The sequence below is a fragment of the Vidua chalybeata genome, chromosome 1 (assembly GCF_026979565.1).
Source record: "Vidua chalybeata isolate OUT-0048 chromosome 1, bVidCha1 merged haplotype, whole genome shotgun sequence".
Taxonomy (NCBI): domain Eukaryota; kingdom Metazoa; phylum Chordata; class Aves; order Passeriformes; family Viduidae; genus Vidua; species Vidua chalybeata.
Genome location: NC_071530.1, coordinates 100324578 through 100344290, shown reverse-complemented (window position 1 = coordinate 100344290; position 19713 = coordinate 100324578). Strand labels below are relative to the sequence as shown.

The 19713-nt window shown below is 35.4% G+C and overlaps 1 protein-coding gene across 1 annotated transcript in view; it reads left to right on the top strand.

Moving 5' to 3' along the window:
• CEP192 (centrosomal protein 192) overlaps window positions 1–19713 on the top strand; it is a 57763-nt gene that overhangs the window by 30562 nt on the left and 7488 nt on the right. The window contains exons 28-41 of the mRNA XM_053939511.1: window positions 1350–1440; window positions 2165–2341; window positions 2862–3122; window positions 3330–3439; window positions 5495–5604; window positions 6797–6938; window positions 7515–7687; window positions 7991–8114; window positions 9916–10021; window positions 11396–11600; window positions 12966–13045; window positions 13922–14017; window positions 15487–15606; window positions 19103–19224. Coding sequence (XP_053795486.1) covers window positions 1350–1440; window positions 2165–2341; window positions 2862–3122; window positions 3330–3439; window positions 5495–5604; window positions 6797–6938; window positions 7515–7687; window positions 7991–8114; window positions 9916–10021; window positions 11396–11600; window positions 12966–13045; window positions 13922–14017; window positions 15487–15606; window positions 19103–19224 — 1917 coding nt within the window. The remainder of the gene's footprint in view (window positions 1–1349; window positions 1441–2164; window positions 2342–2861; window positions 3123–3329; window positions 3440–5494; window positions 5605–6796; window positions 6939–7514; window positions 7688–7990; window positions 8115–9915; window positions 10022–11395; window positions 11601–12965; window positions 13046–13921; window positions 14018–15486; window positions 15607–19102; window positions 19225–19713) is intronic.

Genomic DNA, 19713 nt, shown 5'->3' with positions numbered 1-19713 from the left:
ATTTGAATGTGTTTCAGTGTTAAAACTTCTAGTGATGGAGAATCTGTTTTGCTTCCAGTTATGAATTACTTTATCCTTCAGACTACTTCTTGTCCACACTTCTTTAGTTGCAACTTTACGGGATCAGTATTCTATGCTTTAGTGAAACTGTTCGTAATTGTTAGGATATTCTTTGCTTCTTCTATATGTAAAGTCGGCAAGTTTTGCAGATCTCTGAACTTCTAGTAATTATTACTTGAAGGACTAATCCACTGTTGGTTTATACTGAACTTTTTGAGGAATCTAATTATGTTCCTGGCAGTTTAAAATCAATCCATGTATGTATCCAAGAACTGTTTTTCTGATAGCTGCATTTGTTTTTCTGGTTTGCTAAGGTGTAGTGTGCTTCTAACAGTAGTTTTGGTCTTTTGGTGTTTGGGAATTACTGCTTCTTTCCTGTATGCTGCTATCTTTTTATTTTCTGTTCCTCCTATAAAACAGTGTAAATGAGCCCTTGGTTTTAGAAAGCTGAAATTGTTTCTGTAATTTTGTTTCAACAGAGTACAAAAGAATGTCTGCCAATGTTGATAGAGAGGGGTTTTGCTCTGTCTGACCTCCTCTTTGATTCCAACTGCATGATCTATTCTCTTATGTTGTAGCAGTTTTAGGGCTTGTCAAATTCATCTGTCAATGTTTTTTGACTTGTTAAAATGACAAAGGCACTTGCTCTTGCTGGACATGTTTCCTACCTCTGATGAAGAAAGCTCTGAGTACCTGAAGCCTGGTCAGTGCTGTGATGTATCACAGAGAAAAAAAAATACTTCAGTCAACCTGATTCTGTCAAGTGACTATAACTTTCTGTGTTGCTATTACATAAGTACATGAAGAGGAAAAGTTATCCTGAATTTAGTTATTTACAACTGTTCCTGCAAATCTGGGCCATACTACTCACAGGACCTTGTTTCTACATAACTAAGTCTCTCTGGATAACCTCATCATAACTGTGTCCTGAAGTGGGGATTTTAAGGAATTTTTGTATTGATACAGTTGCTGGTTTCTTTGAAAGTTCAGGCTGTTAAGTACAGTACTTGAACTTCAGAAAAGCTATATATTTTTTAAAAATATATATATGTATATTTGGTGATTGTTTTGCTATGAGTATTTGTGTGTTGTGGTGTATAACAGTGTAGGGTGTATAAGTTTGATAATACACAAATAACTTCCTATTTAGCATGTTCTATTGTTCCAAGAGGTGATTTTTTTCCATTAAATTACTTCAAAATTGACTGTCCTAGTTCCATTGTTTCCATGAATTAATACATGGAGTTAATTTGTATTTGCTCTAAAATCTAACCAAACATATTTTTCAGACAGAAGATGTTAATTCTAAGAAATGACTCTCCATCTGTGACCCAGCATTTAAGATTGTTGATAAGAGGCCAGGATCGAGACTCCTTTCAGGTGGCTGCCATTAAAATTTCTCTTTAGTGTTTATGACAGTTACCAGGCTATGTTTTTAATGAAAATGTTTTTGCCCTGAAATGTTAGCAGGCTGTGTATCTGTTTTGAGACTGCCAAGATGAATGTGGTAGCAGAGCTTAAGCTACACTGGTATCCTTGGGAGCTGCTGAAATAGGAGCACTGCAGCAAGCTGGAGCTCTTTAAGTTTACAGCTCTTTAAGCTGCTGTTTCACAACAGAGTCAGTATATGGTGCAGTGATCCATCAGTGGCCCTTCTTGCAGGAGAGAGTCTAGACAAGGGTAGAAAAACTGGAATTAGCCTTTAGGAATTGCTGTGGCTAATGGGTCTTTTTGTTATGTAACCTGCATTGACTTATATCCCCTTTCCACCTCAAATGTTCAGATTTTTTAAATCTAAAATCTTATAGTGACAGAGAATTAATGTAGTGCTGCTAAAGTTCAGCCTTGACAGGTTGGGGATTGAGGACAAAAAAGTCTGTCTGAACTGAGAGGCATCAAAATGTTCATTATGGGAATATAAAGTATCTGGGACTTTGTCTTTTTCATTGCATATTAAGCATTATTACCTTTAAGTATGCCATTGTAAAAGAAGTTAATGTGGAGTTCAAAGAAGTTAATTCTTCCTTCCAAGTAGTAAGTTTTACTGCTATTTTTTTTTTTTTCCTCTTATAGTCACTCAGTTCTGATGTCTTTGTTTTTATAGCTGCAAAGTATATTCGGGTCAGAACAACGCTTAACCAGTAATTGGGAGCTCAAAATGCGTCCCAAAGAAGATACTAACATATACCTGATGTTTACACCCACTCGAGTAACTTGCTGCTTTGCAAAGCTGGAAATCAAACAGCTGGGGATTCGATCAAAGCCAGGAATTAAGTTTACTGTAAGAGTCCTAATATAACTTCTAATAATTTTAAATGTGCTTTTTTCATAATTATTAAAAATCTAGCACTGAATAGGTGTTTCCATCAAAAATCTGAAAATGCGAGATACATATTATGGATATCTGTATACTTTTTAAAGTCATATGGGCACTAAATTTTGTGCTTTGAACATTAGTATCAATTTTGCATGTAATTCTTTCCTTTGGGAATGATGAAATATTTTATGTACTATATTAAAAGTAGCCTAAGATTTTAACTCTAGAAGTGTTTAAAAATCTGAACTTGTCTTGTTGTATAGGTAGGTCTTATATAAACTTGAAAGTAGAATTTGATAACGATTGAGTAAATTTAGGCTTTTCTATTTCTTGCAAGGGCTTTTCGGTTCACCTTTTTAACGTTTTTGTTTCTTTTTCTGTAACTCTATATAGTTTACCATAGTTGTACATAAATGTTTTTTACTAAGAAGCTTTTTTCACTTAAGTACGTTTTTTTTTGGTGGTGGTTTTTTTTTTCTCCCAGATACCGTTATCTGGATATGGAGGATCAAGCAATATAATTTTAGAAAACGTTAAAAAATTGTCAGATAGCTTCATGATTACACTGGAAGTATCATTGTCTGCAAGATTACAGAAAGCTTCCTTCCATGTGAGAAATACCGGTTCCCGGGCTGCCTATGTTAAAGCACTGTGCTTGGGAAACCTGCAGACAAAAACAGTGATGGATCCTCAGGTTATGACAGTCTCTCCAGAGAAGTTTGTGCTAAGAGAAGGGACACATGAAGTAAGTGCAGTGCTTTGTTCTGAGCAAATTTTATGAATTTAAATTAAATGTCATCGGTGAAAATGTCTGACTAGTTCTTTGTTAAAATCTCACCCATTTTTTGTCCTGTTTCACTTGCACTGTAGTAATCTGTTGACTCATATTCCAAACATTAATGCAAGCAATAATATATTTTTTGCTCAGTATGTTGTCTGTTTATTTTATCAGGTGATTACTGTAACATGGAATCCAATGGAAAAGAACTTCCATCCAAGCATGTTGGTATCGACACTGTGTCTTTTTTGGGGAGATGAAGTTGCTAGGCAGCAGTATCGCAGGTAAGATGTGCTTTGCTGTTGTAACAGACAGGTGTTTAATAAGAAGTTAAAGCTAGGGGTATGTGCTGCCATGAGTATGGTTTTAACATGTTTCCAAATTGAGCAAGAACAAGCTAAAAGGTGATGATGATATGTAGAGATCTATTAAGCCTTGCACATATAAATTTTTGATGGGGGTTTGTTCATTTATGGCTTTGCTTACATACTGTAGCTAGAATCCTAGTTAAATATTTTATTCCATTTTAACTTGCTTAAATTCAATTGTGTTGGGTTTTGGGGAAATGTTTTCCTTTTTGTATTGAAAGAGATCTGTGTTCTGTCTTGGTATCTCTCTTTCTACTGTGTATGCAACTTCAATTTTTAAAGAAAAAGCTCATGAAAAGAATAGTACTGAAATCCAGAAGTATTAAGTTCCAAACAAAGTTCATGTCTTGGTTTGCTGAATTCTGTTGACAAAGAATGTGTTTGAGTAGATGTGTATATGAGAAAAATAACATCCACATATGCTCATGACACACGAAGGAAACTTGTTGAGAATACATTGCTGATCTTAAATGATGGCCATGTTATTCTGCATTTCAGTTTGTATAACTCAAACACACAGAAATGGCATATTCTGCTTTCAGTGACATAAGTGGCACTTGTGACTTGTGCTGTCCATGAGGTATAGTGTAATGCAGAATGTTAAGACTAGGTAGAGCACTAAGGTGCTGATAATCATAACTCAGTGCAAAACTTCAAAGCAGCATTATTTCATTATTGCTTTTAAATGTCATTGCCTGACAATGTGTGAAAGGCATGGTGTTTATTCTTATCCAAATGAAGTGTTAAACACAGCTGAATTTAACTGCATTACTTTGAAAACGAAGCTCATGGAATAGCTGAGTTCCTCACCTTGATAGGAAACTGGCTTATTTTACATATCTTAGAAGATGCTTGTTCCTGATTTTTTGTGTGAATTGTTTTGTGTGAGGCAATGGTCACTATCTTGGAATCCTTCTTAAAGGGCTGAAGTACTTAGGGAACAGTTTTGCTCTACAGATCAACAGAAAACCCATCTAGAAGCTGAATACAACTACATAGGTATTCCTGGAAACTTTCGATTCAGATTCTGGATGTTGTTATATATGCAAAACAACTTGTTGATTTTATTAGTCAGCAGGCTGACATATTATTCTTGAAAGTAGTGATCTAGCTGGTTGTTTCTTGGCGGGAGTTTTTCTGACATCTCCCTTGATAACTTGAAAGAGATGTGTATGTCTTGCAATGACTGAGCTCTCTAAGGCAGTCCAGCCCCATTCTGTAATTGTGCACTAGAATGAGAGCATGATTTGGGACTTAGGGGCAGGAATGTGAAATGAGGACTCTGCCTCATCTGCCAGCTTGTGCCCCAAATTCCTTACTCCAAAATTATATATAGTCAGCAGCCCAGTAAGTATCTTAGACTGAGAGTTAGTAATGCTCAGGTATTCTTTCCTTCTCCATGGCCCTGACCTTATCTAAGTGCCAGATTTCCTCTTGCTGACCTGTAGCTTCCCATTTTTCCCAGGACTATTTATATCCCTATGCCTCCCAGTCTTTTCTATTCTGTTGGCAGTCATGCTTCTTGGCTCTGTGTTCCTGCTGTTGGCTGGCACCTGCTGCCACTCTGACATTGACTAGTCAATTTTTCCTCTCAAAAAACTTTCACTTGTAACCAGAATAACATTTTCCTGCTTCCTGTGGTGATTGAAACATCACTCAGATGCCTGATGTACTTATCAAAAATCTAGGTAGGTGTAACTGACAGCAGAGAACAAGTATGGAAAGACAAACATATGGTAACCATTATTTCAGTGTTTCCTTTTACTCTGCAGCAATAGAGCAGGTATTTCTTTAACCATTTTAAGATTGTGAAAAGACTTCAGTTTTAAATGGATGCTCCCAGATTTGAGCTTGGTGTAGTCAAGGAACGAAGTGAAAATTATGCTGGGTTCTTACGATTTGTATTAGTCTTTTCAATTTGTTGTTTCTAATACTTTGTTTAATTTAATGACTCCTGTTTACCTCTAACAGAGCTGTGATGCATAAACCTGAGGTAGAAAAACGCATAATCCCAGAAAACAACTTAGTGAGAAACGCTGTATTTGATGAAGAATTTCAAGGGGAGCAGCTTGTGACAGAAGGTAAGACTATGACTTCTTAAAAGAAAAATATAATACTTGTTTCTGTGTGGCAAATGTGCTTTTGGCTTGAATTCTAGTTACTTTTTCACTATTTTTTTTTAATAAATGTAGAAGAAAAAGTCTGAATTTGGACAGTTATACTGGGCAAAGCTTTGTTGTATTTTCTTTCCCCAGTCTAGCTGAGGAGGAGTGTGATAGAATGGCTTTCGTGGGCCCCTGGCATCCAGCCAGGGTCAACTCATTACAACAGAATGTGCCTTTTTTCATTCAGTATCTATTTATTTAAATGATTTTCTGTACTTTTGTCCTAGAAACACGAACCCCCAGTCTGTAAATATTATAGCATTAAAAATGCTGAGTTTATTTGAAAGTATTTGCCTTATTAACTATTGGGAAAGATTCAATTTGTTGTACACAGATATATTTGAAAATTGAGAGGCAGGCAACTTGGCTGACACCAAAATATATATTTATTATCCTTCCTAAATTTAATAGCTTTTTCTTCTGCTCATTAGTAAGAAATGCATTAATAAGAATACAGTATATTGTAAAGGTTCCTTAAAGCACCCCCAAGTGTTCAATTCTATAAGTGTCATGAATAAATTTACTGTCAAACCCTATTCTTGAGCTAGTTATATTCACATGTGGAATTACTTACTGTCCTAAGGCTACTACACCTGAATAAATGTGGTCTGTTTCTTTCTCTATGAATTGTACATTGTCTTTACTTGGAAAAGTAAAGATTTTTTTTTTATTATTCATCTTAGTTGAGGTGAAATCCTAGTGAACATTAGATACTTGGGTTCTGGACTATCCTTTGAAGTTGATAAGCCATTATTGGAGAAAAAAGTAAAAGCTTAACTCTAATTTGGCATAGAATCAAATTAGTATATAGCATTTGTGTAAAGGTGGAAACTATATTATAATTTTTTTATATTTTTATATATATAATATTTACTATATCCTATAATAAAAAGTTTTAAATTGCTGTGTATTCAGATTTATATATTGTATTTGATGTTAGTGTTGAGCTACACCTGATAACTGAACTTGTAGGAAGTAGTTTTGGAATGATAGGATTTCTTAGCTGATGGATTATTAGCTAGGTCTATGTCTTAAATCTCTGTGGTGTAATTTCTGAGTATTACAGAATTTTTCTTACTAGAATTGCTCTTACTACTCTCATTTTTAGTATTTGATATCCCACGAGAGACAAATGATATCCATCTTTTCTATGCAAATATGCAAAAGATTCTCCTTTCTGTGGTCGGATATTCCACTTGTGATCAGGATGGCTTTCAACAGTGTCCTGGACCTCAATTGGAATTGGACAGGTACTGGAACCATAATAAGTATTTATATGTATGTAATTTATGTTTTCTTGTGAGGGTTGTTAGGCACTCAACAGGTTGCCCAGAGTGGCTGTGAAGTTTTCATCTGTGAAGAAATTAAAAACTTGGCTGGGCAATATCCTGAATTACCTGCTGTAGCTGACCCTCCTTTGTGCAGGGGTGTTGGACTGGGTCATCTCCACGAGTCCTTCCTGATCTCCAGAATGTGTTGCACAACATGCTGTGAAATTTATCTTGCATTGCCTTATTTCTCTAGGCAGTACTTGTTTTCTCTGTATATGCTTTCAAATTATTTTCTATTATTATCTTCTGAAGATAATTATTTATTTTAATTCCTCTCATTCTAAATGGTACCTTCCACTTCCAAACATTCTGTGAAAAAGCTGTGTCCTGATATAGCTGCTGGATTGTTTTATACTTAATGGAGAATTGAATTAAATTAAGGGCCCATGTATTGTACTTCAGTAATAGAATTTTGAGACATACTAAGAGTAGGCTGTTATAATTACTCATGAGGTATTTTTTTACTGTTTTTGCTTAATGCACTCTTATTTTCAGATTGGAGAACTTTGTCAGACATACCACAGCACCTTTGGACGTTCTTCCCGTTAAAGGACCTCAGGGTACTTCTTCATCTGTGAAAACTAATGATCTAGTTCAGAATAAATCAGATGCTCAACAGACTTGGGCTGTTACACCTGCATATTTGACTTTGACATCTCCTTCTATTGGTAAGTATTTTTTGAAGTTAATGAAATAGCCACTTAAGTATTAAGATAACGTACAGCATAAGATGTTTGTAAGTGTGGATTAGCCAGTAATCTTTATGCAGACTTGATTTGAACACAATTTTGGATAAATCATCAGAGGTAATGTGCTCTGTGTATACAGAATGCACTGCATACCCATGAAGATTTTAAAGTAATGTGAAGGCAAAATTAGGTCAGAAAATACTTTCTTTTCATTGATGCATCTCTGTATCTTGGGCATTTTTGTAAATTTTTGTGTGTGTTAGCTTTTTTTGTCTGTTACAGGTGAAACAGCAGATATTAGACATGTACAAATTCTCAACAATTCCAATCAAATGTTGACATTTGAACTTTCATGGCCAGCTCACTGCCTTACTGTAACCCCACAACATGGAGATGTTGAACCAGGGTAAGTATATTTCCATAAGTTCCTTTATGTGTGAAAGTGTGGTGAGGTTTCAGAGGAATTTATTTTTAGTTGAAGTGTGTAACTAATTTAGGAATTTTAGTTGGTTTTTTGGAATTTACTTTAGTTTGCTTAGACTGCACCCTGAAACTATTTTAGTTCCAGGGTATAGACCTTTTATCAACTAACATGCAAATCTAGCTTTTTTTAGGACCTTATCCTTTTACAGTTGTGTATTAATGGGAATGTTCTTCTGTCACGAGTATAATTACCTCTATGCCAGGAATTTTCTGTGCCTGGAAGTACTATTATTATTTCATAAGTTTCAAGGAGCTGAATAGCCAGTGAAGCTGAAGCTTTAAATATCTGTTCTCACAGTAGTTTTTTGTTTAAAATTTAGCTGTGCATTTAAAATCAAAAAACTTTTCCTCCCTTCCACAACCAAGGAACAACCCCCAAATTAACAGTTTTTACAGAAGGCTTCTCTTCTGGAGACGTAGCATTTTCTTTAGCAGATGTGCTGATATTCCTCACAACTTGATTTTGGGATACTTCTTATTTTGAGAAAACTGGGTTTTGCCATTCAACCTTTGGCTTCTCAGTATCTATAGGTATGAAAATAATGACAAGCTAGTGTCAGCTTGCCCATGTCTTAATTAGGGTATTCTTGGAAAAGTAGTCATAATATCATTGTATATGTATATAAGATTTTTCACATATGGCAGCAAAGACTTCCACAATTTATGCTTGAAAGGTCTGCTCACCTCTCCCTTCTAAATTTCTGGTGTTTTTAAGGTTCAGTTCAGAACAGCTTTAAAACCCTGTTATTAAACTATTCTCATCTTGCAAAAAAAAAGTCTCCCACCAAAAAATAGGTTTTCCTTTCAGAATTGTATTTCAGTAGTTGCTTTAACTTTGAAGATGTTTACCCAAACATACTTTCTCTTCAGTCCTGCCTCGCTGATTGCATTTTACACACTTGATTTCATATTCACGTAGATGTAAATTTCTGGGAAACATTCATCACTAGTGAGAACAAAATAGAGTTCCATAGATGGGCTAGGATATCTGCCACTCATTGCAGATTCAGTCAATCCCAAGAAAAATAGTCTCAAGAAACAGTAAGAATGAACAACATTCCAGTATCTGTGAAAGTAAGGACATACTGAGTGTCTCATACACCAAATTCAAGATTGTCTGGATGATTTCTTAAAAAGAGGGTATTGAAGGCCTTCTGCAAGCAATTTTCTTCAGTGTAGAATTTTAAAATGTGCTCACTGGAGAAGAGTGGGCAGAATCCTCACGTTTTGGGTCCAAGTAAGTAGTTTGGATCAAGAACAGAGGTTTGCAAGTAGGAAGCAGACCCGTGGGAACAGCTGACTTAAGCACAGCAAGCTACACTTGCCCAGTTTTCTATTTTTCATGACCATCTCCTTGCAGTGTCAAGGCCAGTCAACCTGTCAGAATAGGAGCCAGCCAGAATATTTTATACTCTGCACTGTGTGGGCTGGAGCCTGCAGAATTCTTGAACTGAGTTAGGCCACAAAAAGAGGTGATCTGATTTCTCAGTGATGGTGAAAGAAGATCCTGGAATCATGGCTATTAAAGCCTAATATTTGGCATATCTGAATACCTTAGATTTAACTATCTGTTGAACATACTCAGTTATCTGCTTTGTTAAAAATACATCCTTTTTTTGGGTGGGCTAGTGACAGATGTTGTAGATACTGATTCTAGTATGAGAATCATGCTAGTTGATTGTTTTTTGGTTTTTTTGTTTTTTTTTTTTTTTTAATTTTTCTAGGGGCAGTACACTAATTCTGGTGAGTCCTAATCCATCACTTGCCACAAGGTCCACATTAATTCCTTGGAGTGGCCTAATCTATATCCATTGTGATAATGGACTAAAGGTAAGTGATTTACTTGAGACTTCAGATTGCAACTTTTTATTTTACTTTGTCAGTTTGAATAAAGTTACTAAAACCTTTTAGATTTGAGTCAGCAGCTCTGTCAACTTCCATTATTCTTTTAATTTGTAAAGTTCTCATAAAGAAAAGTAGTCAAGATACCATTTTGTAAAGTGATGTTTTTGGTTCATTCATCTCTGAAGAAATACTATGATGTGAACACTAACTGAATTTCCAACAAAACTGCACCCACCACTGCCTTATGCATCATTTTCTAAAACACTAAATATATATATGTAGATGTGCATACATAAAAGTAGTTTGTATCATATTATAAAATAAAAGAAGGTATAAGAGGGTATTGGACAAGTCACCATAGCTCCCTTTGAGCTCCCTTAAGGTAAAGTTGACCTTCTGGATGACAGGTCTGTGATAAAGAATGTCTAGAACAGGTTCTGCCTCTTCATGGATTTTAATCCAAGATATTTCCCTGATAAAATTGAGGTATAGAAATAAAATTTATGAAGCCAAAAGTTTTTCTTTTTTCTATGTAAGAGCAGAAGGACTCCTTGGTAATCTTTCCTAAAGAAAGAGACTTTTCTTTTTTTTTTTTTTTTTCTTATTTTTACAGTCAGTGTATGTTTTGGATTATTTGTAACAATGCATGGAGAGAGAAATAGATAGAAAGGATAAAACTGTGTCTACTTCCCTTTTGCATGAAGGGAAGTGTGAGGTATGATACAGAATTGGAAACTGCCTTCAAAAAACCCAAATAAACAGGGAAATTATGGAGAAGGTGGTGATATCTGCACGTAGTTAACTACGTTATGTTCCACAATATGAGAAAAGGATTTAAGAAATCTACTAGGACAAGTGTAGAGAATGAAGCAAAACCCATCAAATTATAAGAAATCTGGTAGTTAATAATGCTTCTGTCATTTATTTGCTACCTCTCCAAATCAGCAAAAAGTATTCTGAGATTTTACTAGCATTAACTGAAGCTTCAAAAATTTCTAATTATGTAGCAAAAGTGAACACAAAGCTCCTTCTGAATGAGGTGGCTCTGTTTCCATTACCTGCAACAGAGAATGTTGTCGGAATTGTCAGTTAAACTTGTTGAAATTATTATTCCTGTTGAATTAAAATGCCTAGATAGAAAAATTTCAGTGAATATTCCTTTTGTCCTAAATTAAACTTGCCAAAGAATCTTTAAACTTTAGAGGTTGGAGAAGATCTGGTGATGTAATATAGGAGAGCTTTCCTTTGTTGAAATGTAAAGCTGAACATAAGCTCTTATGTGTAAGCTAAATAGTTTGACTTGTTGATATATCAGTATTCACTGTTTAAAACTTTGCTTTTCTCCAAATTGTACCAAAGTTTATTAAAGTGCTTATTCAAGAGGCTGTCACACAGAGCGTGTCTGGATCAGACTTTCCATGTAGAAGATGTGATATAATTACTCCACAGTCTGAAAATCCCACAGTTGATGTGCCAAAGCCTCTCCCCAGGGTCCCTCTAACAGAAATGGACATAAAGAACAAAAACATTGTTTTTCCTAAAACAAGACCTGGTCAAAGCTCAGGTAAGAGGAATTAATTATTAAATATAGCATCTGTAGTATCTTGTGTTCAGAGGCTTTGTGTACTATATTGCATGTTTGGGAACTTCAGTGCCTTGACTTTGGTTTTGTTCTCTTAGTCTAATAAGTGTGAATGACCAGTTCCTCACTCTGCTTTTAGGTTGAAATGCTCTTTGGTTTTTTTGGGTTGTGTTTTGGCTTTTTGTTTGTTTTTTTTTTGTTGTTGTTTTTTTGTTTTGGGGTTTTGTTTGTTTTTGTGGAGTGTTTATTGTTGTTTGTTTTGGTTTTTGGAGTGTGTTTTTTTCCCTCCCCCCACCCAGTTCTCCTTATACAGTATAGTCACACCTTTTTTTCCACAGTTAGGTTTGCATACAGGCAAATCAGTTGCCACTATGATTAATGCAGCTATTCTGTGCCTGGCAAAAGAGTGTTAGGAGGTTACTCTGTCTACTTGAAACTCTTCTGGCTCAAGGCACCTTTGCAGTAGATCTGTTCTCATCTGTGCTTATGCCCTTAAGAGATGAGACCAATCTGTCTGTTTAGCAGAGAAATAAATGCTCTTCCTAAAAACAATAGGAGTGTCAGCTTTAAGGCTGGCTGTCCTTGTCTTGCTACATAGTGATTGAGGAGGATAGGGTAGATAATGGAGTTTGAAATGCTTGGTCTGTACTTTTAGTTCCAGTAATGCTTGAAATTCTCAAACTAACTGTATGGAACTCTCATTCTGTTATCTAGGTACCAGGTTGGTTTTTTTTGTTTTTGTTTTTGTAGTACTTACTTTTTTAGGTAGTGAAGGTTTTTTTAATGATCCATTGCCATTAATTTTTTTTTCCCCAGCAGACTTGAGGACTTGCAAGACTTAATTTATCAATTATATCTGGGGATATTTTGCTAAAATTATGAAAGGATTGTAATATAATACTTTGGTGTTTATAAATTTCCTATAAATTATATCTGCAGCTAAACTTCAAATGCTATTCTAGACTGAGAAGATCTTGTCCTATTAATTCTTGCCAAGAGACATGTATTTATATATGTGCTGAGTAACAAAACACATTATTTGATACAAGTTTATTTGGTCCCTAACTGGAATAATCTGTGTTTTGTCTCTGAATGATCAAATAATATCTTGGGAAGGGGTTGGATATATTTTGGGTTTTTTTGGTGGAGTCTAAATTTCTTGTGTATAAGCTTTTACAAACTTTATGGCAGTATGCTTTGTTTGAGTCTGCCCTTGAGATTTGTTGTAATGAAAACTGTTTCCACTAAACTTGTGTTCATCAAGAAACATCGTTTCTGCTTAACTCTTTACACCAGGGATACTTGAACAGAGATGTTTAGTATACTGGTCTGATATTTCTCTTTTAGAGAATTACCTGGAAATGGAGAATAAAGGGAATGAAAATCTAAAGTGGAAATTGTCATCTTTTGCACCACCCTATATTAAAGTGAGTGAATGCTTGCATTGGGAGTTTTATGCAAATCCCTGGGTTTTAGTTTTATCTTCTCTGTTCCTGCTGTACTCTCTCTCTCCCTGCTGCCTCTCAAGAAAGAATATATATTTGAGCATGACCTCAGTTACAAATGTTTTTTTTCCTCTGTCCATATCAGGGAAATGTTTTGCTCCTTTTTTTCATCCCTGATGTGCTTACTGACTATGAATCAATCAGTGCTCTCTGGTACAGTTTCTGCTTCATTGACTACTTCACAGAGTGTGCTTGTGCTCATACAGTATCATCATCCAGATTACATTAAATGATCAAACATAAATGAAAGATAGGTGTCTTTTTTTGGCTCCAGAATGCCAGACTTGTCTTGTTCCAGACTTGTGCTGCTGAAATTGCACTGTACGTGGTATCTCTGTAGAAATTTGAGTTAGGTCACAGATATTTTAAATACAATGCTGTTGCCTATGCCTAGCTATTGATATTTGTAAATGCTTCTCTATTTTTTGATAGTCTAAAATGCTGTGATGATTTTTGATTTTATGCTAGAATTATTATTATGCTCTACTGTTGTGAAACAATGAAAACTGGTTATGTAGCACTCTTACCAGTACCCATGGGACTGAGTATGTCATGTTCCAGCCAATGCACCACCTCTGAACTGTAAGTCAGTAGTACAGGTGACTGGATTTAGTAGTTTCAGTCTTTATTAATTTGCTTTTAGGGAGTCAATATCAATTCTTTATTAAAAAGCAGCTTAATCGGGTGTATTTTCTTCAGTCTTCTGCAAGGGGTGTGTGTATGGGGGGGGTGTATTGTGTGGTTTCAGGCTATTTTTTTTCCTTTCCATTCAAATCTGACTCATAAATTTATTTGCAGGGTGTGGATAGAAGTGACACTGTTTCTAGGGTTCCTTACTCTGTTTTCAGATTTTCCCACGTTTCTGGTACTCTCGAAGTTCACGGACAAGAGAAGGTAAGCATTTACAAATATTTCAGGCATATTAGTGTGTCTCAATTGCAAAATAAGATCTTAAATGAGAAATAAATTTTATTTGATAATGACAAAATGTTGGCCTTTCTGTATTGGATTCTGGACTGTGTCAGATATTCTGTATCAGCTTAATTCAGCAGAGTTGATTCTAAGAATTCATGCAATCAAAGTCGTTTGATTTCAAAGTGATATAGTGTGTTTATGTTACTGTTTGGGGGTTTTTAGGGGCAAAGTATTTCAGAACAGAAAATTATTTTGAATGTTTTGTAAAATTCCAGAAGAAAATGGCAAATAATCCTGGGTTCTTTCAAAACTGGTATAAGCACCTGATTCCATTCCTTGAAGCATTCTTGCTATACTTGTTCAGGAGTAGTTGTCTGTTCCTACAGTTGGTTTCATTTGACTTGCAATTTTATCTTCTGCCCAGTAGAGGGTTTCATAACCACAATTAATAAAGCACATCCAAGGATAGACTGAATGGGTTAGTAAGGGTCTTTCTTCCCTCATCTTCTCTCACAATGCTACTTGAGTTTCATCTTTTCATCTTCATTAACATCTATCTTTTCATTGTTATGGATAATTATGACATTATTTACATAGAGATAATTGTAATCTATTTACAAGAATAAAAAACTTATTCCTGTTTAGTTTCATAGTAATTTCATAATATTGCAAGCCATTATTTGAATTTAAACAATTGTATTTGCCTTAGCAATCCTAGTTCAGGCCTATTTGAATAACATTTACATCATTGGCATGCCAGGCTGTGGCCTGGAGCTGATAAAGTACAGTGCTGTCATGGCTGGCTATTTTTTTTGCAGTGGATATTATGATTAGCTAATTAGATATAGTTGTAGTGGTCTATTCTAATCTGCTGCTCTCTTTCTCTTCTTCCTTCAACCTTAGTTCTGAAGTTTATTCTTGAATTAACCTGGTACAGCACTAGATGGAGACAAGCCTTTGTTACATAGGTGACCTTTAAGAATGATCAAATTCATAGGTTGCAAGTTGGTTTAAATTTTAGGCTTTCTAATAATTGTAGCATGGTGTACTTATAGATTTGGAGCTGGAGGAGTTGAATTGTTCACAACTTAGTTGCCAGATGAAGGAAGTTTTTTCAGGTGCATATATTTCCTTTCCTGGTCCCCTTTCTCTCCATTTTACTAACAGAAGTAATAGTGCCAACACTTGCTGGCTTTGCTTAAAGCAGATTATCTGAACTCAAGTTTTGTTCAAAATTGCTTGCACAACATATTTCATTCATTTTTTTCCACTTGCTGGAAAAGGAGGACCAGCTAGTTGTATAGTTTTCTGCATGATCATCTTTGTGTGCCATGTGTGTTCTGTAGCGTGTAAATTTTGTGCTGACTGAACCATAACTTTGTACATGTAAAATAGTGAAGATGTGAAGATTCTGAAGATTATTAGTGTTCCACAATTTTTTTTTGTAGGTTGCTGTAATTTTTTCACCTAGAGATAAAGGAGATTACTCCCAGTTCTGGGACCTTGAGTATTACTCAGTTGGAAATGCGAGTAGGAAACAAAAATTAAAATTTCACCTTTCTGGAAATGTGAGTATATAAAAGCTATAAGCACTGTCTTGAGAACAATTTTTGGATAACATCTTGATTTTACTATACTACTCTTTCATATATACATTAGTATAATCTGGAAAAGAACTCAACCCTGCTGTATTTTTGCTGGTTAAATTGTATTTTTTTTGTGTTCCTCTTCCTTATGTGATAATGCATTATCTTTTACCATTTATTATATAAAATCTTATTTAGCTCAAAGGGAGTAGAGACAAATTTATATTCTAGGGGAGTTGTTTCTGTGGACAAAGGTATTTCTATCAGTTTTGTTTGTTTTTCTGCTTGCTGGTTTTATTTTTGTAAATAAATAGTTAAGTAACCTTCACTAGGTTACTACTAGCAAAGTAACTGACTCTCTCCTTACCTTGCTTTTTGTCCCATCTATATGAAAGGAATTTACATAGGACAGAGGATTTATTATCATAAGGAAGAATTAATTATAATGATTAGTTAAATAAGCTGAATGTGGAAAGCTTTGTACATTCAGTATGGCATGATTGCTATATATGCTTTGCTGTCCTCTTCAGAAAGTTTGACTTGATTTTTCTAAGAAGTCCACTCAAATATTTGGGATCATTCTTTGGAGTACTAAGCATGCTTCAGTAGAAAGAAACTTACTTATCTTTCTTGCTGACATACCTTATATTTGCTTTGTAGGTTCCTTGTTCTTTCCAAATTGTGTTGAAAGAGTACTTGTAAAAAGGTTTAATATTAAATAGCTTCTGATTTTTGTTCTGTATAATGTTTGGTTTTAGAGGGTTTTTTATTAAGCTTTCATCAAATTCTTGGTCATAATTTTTCTGAAAATGAGGAAAACATCTAAATAATTTGTCTTTTTAAAGCTAGTTGAAATGTGGAGAAGATTAATTCTTTAACAGAACTCTAGAGTTTTAAAGAAGTCTCTTCTTAAAACGTGACTAGTTGTCAGAGTTGTGTAAATCTTTGAGCAGCATGATTTGATATTAATGTTTTTGAACTACTGTGTCAGATTTGTTCTTGATTTTTTTCAGAGCTGTTAACAATTAGATCTTGATAGCATCTCTGCACATGGGAAAAAAGTTCATAGAAAATACTTGAAATGCATGTCACGATCATTTTCAGAAAGATTTGAAAAGGAAGTACAGTCTTTATCAACTAGATAGGGAGCCATACATATGCTCAGAAGAGGGATCAACACAGAACATTTAGAGTGTTGCAGCTTTTAGCTGAGAAGGCAAGACAAGTGAATCATAATCTGTTACCTTCTCGGGATCAAGAGTTCAGGCAGTGTTACTAAAACTTTGAAAAGGACTTGGAATCTGGTGGCTTTGCTGAGGCAGGGGGCTACAGCTGTGGTTAATGTGACTTTTGATAGAATGAAGTGAGAAGAGTGACTGACTGTCATTTGGAGTGACTGAGTGATGTTTATTTATAGCACCACTTCAGAAGTAATGAAAAATTTGAAAGAGCTCAGGAAGGAACTAAAAGAACATTAAGTTAGGAAAATCAGTGGCACATATCACTTTAATTTTTTCCCTAACAAATTAATTGACTGTAATTTTGATTATGCTCTACATGTGTTTGCAGTCCTCACCATTGGAAACTGTAGTCAGGAGTTCAGATCATCATGTTTCCAAAAGCAGCCTGAGAGACAGAGGAAGGAGGGATTCTCTGTGTGCTCTGCAGCCGCAGCCTCTCAGTGCTGGTCATTCAAACTTAGTTTTTTCTTTTCATGAGGAACATTTGTTCCTGCTGCTGGGAGCTGCTGCTGGAGGCTCTTTGAAGATCACTGAGCTGGGAATGAGTATTGTGCACAGGAGTCTTGGACTGGTATTTGGGTCTAACTATTGGTCCCTTCTGGGTGAACTAGCAAGCACCTGCCACAAGGCTGAGGCAGCATCAAAGTCCTGACTGCTCCTTTAGCATGTAGAAAGTTGAGGACTTTTGTAAAGAGTTTCTGCTACTTTTTGAAGATACTACAAATGTTGAATGCATGCCATTTTTTAATTTACATGGTTTATATACTTTAAAAAGTTAAGTAACTTATATAAGTAACATTAAATATTTTTTTTGAAAGTATCAGCAGCACAAAGCTTCATCATCTTTGTGTATCTCAAAAGTGAGAGGAAAGAAAACCTTTCTAAACTCTGTGAGCAAAATAATTCCAATTTTCAAGCGATACAAATTTCTGTGTTCCTGAGGTGTCTTTGGAGCTTCAGCACTCAATTGTAACCGTTTGGAGTGTTAATGTACTGCTCTCATTTGAAACAGCAGAAGTCAGTACAGGCTGTGGTAAAGAAAGAAGTATTTCAAGATGCCCTTATAAAGGCTGGGGTAACTTGTGATCATTTTCCATAATGTACCTTATTCTCATGCAGTCAACTTACTTTTTGATAAATTAGAATTTGAATGATAACAGAGGCATTATGCCCATTGTTTTTCACTATGTGGAAAAATAAAATCTCTTGATACAAGACACATGTGCAAATACTTCTTGTCTTTATTAGGTTCTACTGGGGTTCATGGATTATTTGCAACTGAAAAATATATTCTTTAAAATTAAGGTTTTTTTATGGCTGCTATTTCTGACAGACTGATTAGCAGCTCTTTCAATAGAAGAAATGAATGTCTAAAAGACAAGTTTGTCATAGCAGCTCTATTGAAGATGAATCTATTTTTTTCATCTTCCCTGCGTCAGGGAATCAACTGCTTGTCTAAAACGTCAGCACCATTTCAAAAATTGACATAATGTTGTACAACCATAAGTGTAGGAGGTTCTTTTGGTTCTTTAACTTTGTTTAAGATGTTGTGACCCAAGGGGACTCCAAAGAATATCTGGCAAGATTCACTAAGCAGCACAGAATTTGAAATTGGTTATTTGTCCAATTATTCCCATTGGCTGATCTGGTCTCCTTGTGTTAGAATACCCTAAATGGGGATCTTAGTGATGATAAATATTTTGGCCTAATTTCTGAATTCAGAAAATACCATTTAGTGCATTATCTGCTTCTGCCTCTCTGAAGAGGCCTTTCTTTGAGAAGGATGTATTGTTTGTGGTACAAAATTATTACCAAGCTTTTTGCTGTTTTGAGAATTCAGATTATAATGCTGACTTATGTCTTCCTTCTTTCTGAGCAGTTGTTTAGCCAACTTGGTTGTTCTTGAGGCATATGGGGATAATATCTGCAGAGGAAGTGAGGGGTTTTTTGGCTTTAAGTAAAATCTTGGTTGCTTGCAGCCTTTTTGAGATTCCACCTGTGCTGCTAGTTTGTTGTGATCTGTCTTGTAATAAATAAGTATTCATAAAGCACAGAAGCCTGTTGACATAGTCCTCCTAAATAATTGCTTCCATCTCAATGATCCAGACTCTCATGCTCCTGAAAGCTTATTCTTTAAATAAAAAGTCTTGGATTGGGTAAGGAGAATTACTTACATTCCTGAATACTTAAGTACTTTTGAACTTGAAATTTACAATCTTCTCTGGTTTTGCCAATAGAGTGCTAAAGCAGAAAATGAAACACCAGTTGTGAAATTTTCTCCAAGTGCCCTTAAAAAAACTGAGCTTCCAGTTACACCAGAAAGGAAAGCTTACTCTGAAGGAAAACCAAAAAGAATAAGGTATGTATGGACAAAACCTGACAAGTGTGTCTGCAACTGGGTAAAAGGGTGTGGGAGTAGAACCTAACTCCACAACCAAAACCTTTTTACTACTGGGACATCTATGTAGTGGAACAGGCTTCACAGAGAGTCTGTGCAGTCTCTGTCTCAAATGTTTTTGGGATTTAACTGGTCAGCTTGCTCTGACCTCACACCTGACCCTGACTGGAGCAAGAGGTTGAGCTAGAGACCATCTGAGTATCTTCTGACCTGAATGATCCTATGATTCTATGTTAGAGTAAGCAGCTGTAAAAAACAGACTTGCCAAAACCTCTTAGTGGCTTTGTATTGTTCAATTTCCATGCCTTTTCTTTTCAGTTGAGCTTCTGAGTCGTCTAACTATGATATGCTGTGGTGAATGAACTGGTATTGGCAGTAGCATTCTGTGTATACTTTTTGTATATTTGCCTTTTGGGCACCCCACTTGACAATAAAGTCAATGCTGAGAAA